This window comes from Pecten maximus, chromosome 18 (genome assembly GCF_902652985.1).
Source record: "Pecten maximus chromosome 18, xPecMax1.1, whole genome shotgun sequence".
Taxonomy (NCBI): Eukaryota; Metazoa; Mollusca; class Bivalvia; order Pectinida; family Pectinidae; genus Pecten; species Pecten maximus.
This window is the reverse complement of record NC_047032.1, coordinates 4,347,105-4,354,466: the sequence shown is the minus strand read 5'-3', so window position 1 is coordinate 4,354,466 and position 7,362 is coordinate 4,347,105. Positions and strand designations below refer to the sequence as shown.

The 7,362-nt window shown below is 36.1% G+C and overlaps 1 protein-coding gene across 1 annotated transcript; it reads right to left on the bottom strand.

Annotated features, from left to right (window-relative positions):
* Window positions 1-2,240: 2,240 nt before the first annotated feature.
* LOC117316961 lies at window positions 2,241-7,096 on the bottom strand. The gene is made up of 5 exons (XM_033871739.1): window positions 6,939-7,096; window positions 5,199-5,304; window positions 3,508-3,591; window positions 2,744-2,924; window positions 2,241-2,263 (listed from the first exon to the last, which is right to left on the bottom strand). Exons 2-5 carry the CDS (start codon window positions 5,280-5,282, stop codon window positions 2,241-2,243), a joined length of 372 nt encoding a protein of 123 aa, XP_033727630.1. The 5' UTR covers window positions 5,283-5,304; window positions 6,939-7,096.
* Between the last annotated feature and the right edge of the window lie 266 nt (window positions 7,097-7,362).

Sequence of the window (7,362 nt, the reverse complement as noted above, 5' to 3'; positions counted from 1 at the left end):
CCGTTTGGAAAACTACTACTGGAAATGTGTCGAGGAAATAACTTACATATAGTAAATGGTCGTATAGGCGACGCCACAACTGGAAATCTAACATGTAAAAGTACATGCGTAGTTGACTATTTTATCTCTAGCTATAATATTTTACAACATATATCAAATATGTCTGTCGGAGATGTAGATATACTATTATCAGATGTACATTCACCTATTACATTGTCTATCCAACCACATGTACCTATAGATTATTCATCAACTGAAAACAATGTTTACCCAGAGGTTCTTAAACATGGGATAACACTAAAAAGGCCGAGTTTGTTAATGCCATATGTGTGGAAAAAATCAACAGCATGATAGAACATCTAGATATATTACAACAATAACGTGATGTCACAGCAGCATCGGTAAATGAAATAGTGGAAAAAATGAATTCGATGTTTGTAGATGCTGCTGCTGCTGTATTCGGAACATTCACTCTGAAGAAGAATATTACTTAACTAATTAAGGATGATAAAGCATGGTTTTCAAAAGAATGTAAACAGGCACGGAAAAAATATAGAAGAAGTAAAAATTACTTTAACAGATGTGAAACTGAGAATGCGAGATTATGTATGACACATAACAGGAAAACATACAAGACGATTTTGAACAAAGATTTAAGTAAATATAGGAAAAATATACAAAAAAAATTGAACAATATGAAGTCAAAAAATCCGAAAGATTACTGGAAAATAATTAACAGTACTAAAAGAAAACAAAACAATATTAGCACTGAAACCCTCTTCAATTTTTTCCGTGACCTAATTAATAGCTCACCCACTATCAGCTCAGAGACCATGCACGATTTGGAAAACGAAATCGACAATACTGGTTTACAACAAATTAATGTAAAACTTAATGAGACAATAACTATTGAAGAAATAGAAAAATGCATAAAACTTTAAAAAAATAACAAAACAAGCGGCGATGATCAGGTTAAGAATGAATATATCAAAGCTACTAAAGAGATCATGTTACCATTATATGTAAAACTTTTCAATATTGTATTTCCAACAGGAGTCGTCCCTAGTTGTTGGGTCGAAGGTAATATTATCCCCATCTTCAAAAATAAAGGCTCCGAATCTGATCCTAAAAACTACCGCCCCATCACCATTCTGAGCTGTGTGGGCAAGCTATTTACAGCTATACCTACCTGTAGATCAACTAACTATTCCGAGGAGTTCCGGGTCATCAATGAAAGTCAATCTGGGTTCCGAAGAGGTTACTCCACAACTGACAATATCTTCACTATACATACCATACTTGAATTAATGAAAACTCAAAAGAAAAATAGTTTATATTGCGCCTTCATTGATTTCGAGAAGGCTTTTGATACCGTTTGGAGAGAGGCTTTATGGCACAAACTTCTAATAAATAATATTAACGGAAATATGCATAAAATTATTGTAAATATGTATAGTGAAATTAAGTCAAGAATAGTAAAAAACGGAGAAACTTCAAACTTCTTCAGGTGTGAAAACGGTGTAAGGCAAGGTGAAAATATGTCATCTTTCCTTTTCTCTATTTTTCTTAATGATTTACAATATTTTTTATCAACAATGAATGTTAATTGTCTTACTACAGTATCTAAATTACTAGAAGACAAGCTCGGTGTGTATTTAAAGTTATTCTGTCTTGTATACGCTGATGACACTGTATTGTTAGCAGAAAGTCACGATGATCTCCAAAATATGTTAAATAACTTCCACCCGATCCGAAACATGTTAGCTTTCACCAAAAGAAATTTGTTAGAATTGTTAGCCTTTCTATAACAACAGTACAGGAGCCGGTGCTGCCGGCAACACTAACAATATCCTTTCTCAGAAAGATAACGGCGGCTAACAAAAAATCCGGCGCAGACTCAGTAGTCGATATTGGCAAACAGTCGGCAACACTAACAATATCCTTTCAGCCAATCATAAGCACCCTAGTACAATTATAAAGTGATGTGTTAATAGCTTTCAACACTTGCACCTAAAACTTAATGCAGAATTATTATAAGTCCAACAATTTGAAAAATCTGGTCCAAAAAATTTCAAAAATCAGTTTTTTTCCCCAAAAAATCTTTTAGTTTAACTCTGGCAGGGGATAGTTTAACCCCCACCGGGACCATATTACCATAAATTACTATGCCTTTCAACACTTGCACCAAAAACTTAACATTTGAAAAACCAACGCCAACGCCAGAGTGACAACATAAGCTCTCACTCTTCTTCGAAGAGACAAGCTAAAAATTATCACAATATTACAAGTATAAGAAGCCAAAACATTATCAGACAAAATGATTACAACTGCAGCAACTATTAAAACCATTAAACTATTCTAAGTATCAAAATGTTATGTAAGATAAGGTTATCTCAAAACACTGATCTAGCCAATAATAATCAAATCAGGACCTGTCAGGTCATTACGATGCATCAGTTTTAATGGTGAAGAAACATATTGCAGAATTTGCTAACCTTCGGTGTTGAGAAAGAACCTGTAATGTTTATTATACAATCTGGGGCATTGGTTAGGCAATTTCGAAAGGTCCACTGAGGACTATTCAACTGAAATATATATTTATCCGAGGGAACCCATTAGTTTTTTCATTAGGACCACACAGAGAAGATTTCTCCTAAATATGCCAAATTAATAGGAAGATTCAAAAAAAAAAATCACTACAACACAAAATATCATATTTAATTGAATATCTGATTGTGCATACCCAAGATCAACTGTAATTTTGTAGCATAATGATGCAAGCTGTCAACAAGACAATCATGGCGATTGTCTAATGACATTTCCTTGGTGATTCTCGACATGGTTCTCAAATAGGACCACAATCTCTCAGTTCCCTCACCATTAGCAAGTCCTGTGCCTTCCACATTCCTTTGTGCAAACTGTAACTGTAATATCAATGATATTCCACTTTAGTGTATTAACAGGTAACATGGTAAGTAGTGATGGTCAGTAGTTGTAAACAGGTAACATGGTCAGTAGTGATGGCCAGTAGTTGTAAACAGGTAACATGGTAAGTAGTGATGGTCAGTAGTTGTAAACAGGTAACATGGTCAGTAGTGATGGCCAGTAGTTGTAAACAGGTAACATGGTAAGTAGTGATGGTCAGTAGTTGTAAACAGGTAACATGGTCAGTAGTGATGGCCAGTAGTTGGAAGCTGACAATCATTTATAATTGCTATATTACTGTATAAAGAGAATTAAACCTCAGTGTTTAACGCTGGGACAACACTTTATAATAAAACAATACCTTACTTAATCATATTAAACATGTATCTTACAAAAGTTACCAGCAACCTTTTCACACCAGGCTGAACAATTGACCTCATGACAAATATCAAAAAGTTTTATTTGTGTTTGATTCTATGGCAGTGAGGGGCAGTGTGGTTTGAAGTCAAAAACCTAAATTATTGATTGAGTTGCCACTGCTCCAGTAATTGTAGGAAAAAACTGAACATATTGAAAGTTTACCTGACACTGGATATTATGTGCAAATCTGTGGAACACTGGAACAGCAAATGTGTAGCCTAACAGCAAATCATCCTTCCCATTGAGCTTTAAATCACAAGAGGCCCAGAGTGCCTGTATCGCTCACCTGGATTTCATGATATATGAAACAAGAATGATGATTAAGTATATTTGTCACTGGTATTGCTATGTCAATATATCTTAGGCGTTTTATATGGGTACGTGAGGTATGCTAAAAAATGCATTGATTCATGAAATGAAATTGACTTTTGGCGCAACCCCTTAGGGATGATACCACACAAATGTGAGTGATATCCATTGCTTAGTTTCAGAAAAGAATTTGTTTAAACCAATTGACCCCTTTTGACCCCGCCCTCTGCACCCAGGAGGTCAGTTCCTTCCTTTATAAAATTTTTATTCCTTACCAAAGAATGCTACCAGTCAAATATGAGCTGTTTCAGAGAAAATGTTGTTCATATCAATTTAGCCAAATTGACCCCTTTTGGCCCCGCCCCTCAGCCCTCTGGGGGGTCAACCCCACCATTTGTACAATTTTACATCCTTACCCCAAGTAGATGCTACCAGGCGAATATGAGTAATATCCATTGCTTAGTTTCAGAGAAGAAGTTGTTTATATCAATTTAGCCAAATTGACCCTGTTTGGTCCCGCCCCTCAGCCCCCTGGGGGGTCAGCCCCACCATTTGTACAATTTTACATCCCTACCCAAGGGGATGCTACCAGGCAAATATGAGCAATATCCATTGCTTAGTTCCCGAGGAGAAGTCGATTATATCAATTTAGCCAAATTGACCCCTTTTGGCCCCGCCCCTAAGACCCCTGGGGGGTCAGCCTCACCATTTGTACAATTTTGAGTCCCCACCCCATAGGGATGCTTTTGACCAAATTTGGTCAAATTCGGATCAGTGGTTATGAAGAAGAAGTCAATTGTTGACGGACGGACGGACGACGGACGGACGTCACGGTATGGCATAAGCTCACCTTGGTCCTTCGGACGAGGTGAGCTAATAAACAGTAAAACACAACAAGTATTAATTAACAGACATATATACATTTTATACCAATGTCACTGCAGGTAAACAAGCATGTTGTCTGCCACTTTATATGAGGTCTTTTCATATAAACAAAAGGCCCAAATGCCTAAATGGTAACCTCAGTTTACAAGTACATCCTTATTTAACTGTAGAACCGTTGCCTACTACCGTGCTCAAAGGTTCTTTGCCTAAATCATTACTAAATTGGGCCGACATGCCGTAATTTGCACAGAAGATAGTTCAGAATACTCAGGGATAAAATAGGTCACTGTGTACGATTTTAATTGATTTTCTATATTATAGTTATCTTAAAAATATGTCTTCAAACATATATATAAAAGCATCAATCAGATTTCTAAATTACAATCAAGTACTTCGCGGAAGGAGATAGATTATGTAATGTGTTGATAGATATTTTTTTGGCAAAAAATATTTCCGCTCCCATGCTGAACTCATCATGATTTATCATAGAAATAAGCGACATTTTGATTTCCCTGAGAGTTCTGAATGAATTTGTTCTAGCGAAATTTGGCGAGGATCGCTTTAGGTTACTGTTTCACAGCACCTAAAAATTGCTATAACAGTGTCTTAGTTCTTTAGAAATAAAATTTTTAAGTTAAAATTTGCGTTGTATTACTTACCTTCAGGTATTTGTATAGGAGACAAGCTATGTCATACATGAAGATTGTTTTTTCAAAAGGGTTCCCGAATTGAATTTTCTCCATGAAATAAACTGCATATGCAAGTCTGAAAGACAATTTTCAAAGCTTTAATAATAGTTATTTCAAGTAACTCTCTGTCGTAAATTACGTTGTTATGTATATTAGTTAGACATGTTAAATGTGATAATACTACAAAATGCAGACTTTTCACAGTCCCAGTATTGATAAAATGTTACAATAATTTACTTTATGGTATTAATTTGATAATGATTTACCATGGTACAATAATTTACTTGATGGTATTAATTTGATAATGATTTACCATGATGCATTTAAGAATGGACATTTGTGGATTTCATCGAGTCAAATATGAAGATAAACTGATTTGCAAATGTAGAGATTTGTAACCTTCTAATTAATCAACAAATATTTTACACAAGGGAAACAAAATTAAAAAAAACTGAAACAAAATTTTAAACAAGGAGCCGCAAAGCTTGGCATTATCCCCTGCGCCCCGCAGTTGGTATGCAAACCCAAATACATGTTTATATCAAGCTCAAAGTAACAGTAATTTGGTATTTTTGATTTAAGTCTCCATGGCGACAGAAGAAATACCGAAAATGGAAGGTCCGCAATAGCAAAAGGCACAACTAGTCTGATATATTCAGAAAGTTTCAAGCAGCTGTGTTGAACAGTTTTGGAGTTATAGCCCGGAAACAAAAGGAAACAATAATTTGGTATTTTTGACTAAGTTTCCATGGTGACAGAAAAAATACCGAAAATGGAAGGTCCGCAATAGCAAAAGGCACAACTAGGGCACTAGTCTGATATATACAGAAAGTGTCAAGGAGCTGCGTTGAACGGTTATGGAGTTATAGCCCGGAAACAAAAGGAAACAGTAATTTGGTATTTAACTATTTTTGACTAAGTTTCCATGGTGACAAAAAAAATCCCGAAAATGGAAGGTCCTCAATAGCAAATGGCACAATTAGGGCACTAGTCTGATATATACAGAAATTTCCAAGGAGTGCGTCGAACGGTTTTTAAGTTATAGCCCGGAAACAAAAGAAAACAGTAATTTGGTATTTTTGACTAAGTTTCCATGGTGACAGAAAAAATACCGAAAATGGAAGGTCTGCAATAGCAAAAGGCACAACTAGACCACTAGTCTGATATATACAGAAAGTTTCAAGGAGCTGCGTTGAACGGTTATGCAGTTATAGCCTGGAAACAAAAGGAAACAGTAATTTGGTATTTTTGACTAAGTTTCCATGGTGACAAAAAAATATCGAAAATGGAAGGTCCTCAATAGCAAAAGGCACAACTAGGGCACTAGTCTGATATATACAGAAAGTTTCAAGGAGCTGCGTTGAACGGTTTTGGAGTTATAGCCCGGAAAAGAATCTCGGACGGACTCACGGACGGACGGAGCCCAATTTAATACCCCGTAAACGCGTTTCGCGGGGGATAATGAGGTATTTTGTCATTCATTAAAATATTCGGTAATAACAGTTAACATTTTTCTCCTAGATGCAGAAATAAGAAACAACAAATCCCCATTCATACAAGTAGTGTCCTCTTTATGGTTGTCAATGGTTTCAGTCTGAGTGAATGAATCCCAGTGAAGTGTCTGTCTTAGTCTACCTCCTGAATTTCCATCTAGGTGATAACTCTACAGCACCAACGAATGTTTTGGATGTCGGAAATTATTACCATTACCTTTCACCATGTCTAAGGTTGCAAAATTTCTGGGGGAAGTCGTGTTTACACACTGAACCAAATACTCCAGTGATGTCAAGTTTGTCATTTTTAATTTTGGATCGCAGCACATTCCCTGCTTGAAAACGAACAGTCCTACAACAAGAGACAAATCTGAATAAACAAGGTTCTCCTACAGTTACACCTTAAATTGAATGGCAGAAATTGTAAGAGCTTTTAATAATTGCACAGTTCACTGGGTTAGTAAGGTGGTAGGATTTGATAGAAATTGCCCCTTTTAATGTTTGCCCTCCAGCTACTTTTCAGAACTCTTCTACATCTCTGAAACTTAATGACAACCCTGCAATATAGTGGATGAATTAAGATGTACAGTGGTTCCCCTATTTACGACCACTCTCAAGAACGACCACTCCCTGTATGCGAC

Coding starts and splice junctions, on each gene's coding strand:
- LOC117316961 (XM_033871739.1), bottom strand. CDS start 5,282: ATGGAGAAAATTCAATTCGGGAACCCTTTTGAAAAAACAATCTTCATG. Junction 3,592..5,198: donor TCCTATACAAATACCTGAAG/GTAAGTAATACA, acceptor TGTGATTTAAAG/CTCAATGGGAAGGATGATTT. Junction 2,264..2,743: donor AAAATTACAGTTGATCTTGG/GTATGCACAATC, acceptor GATAATTTTTAG/CTTGTCTCTTCGAAGAAGAG.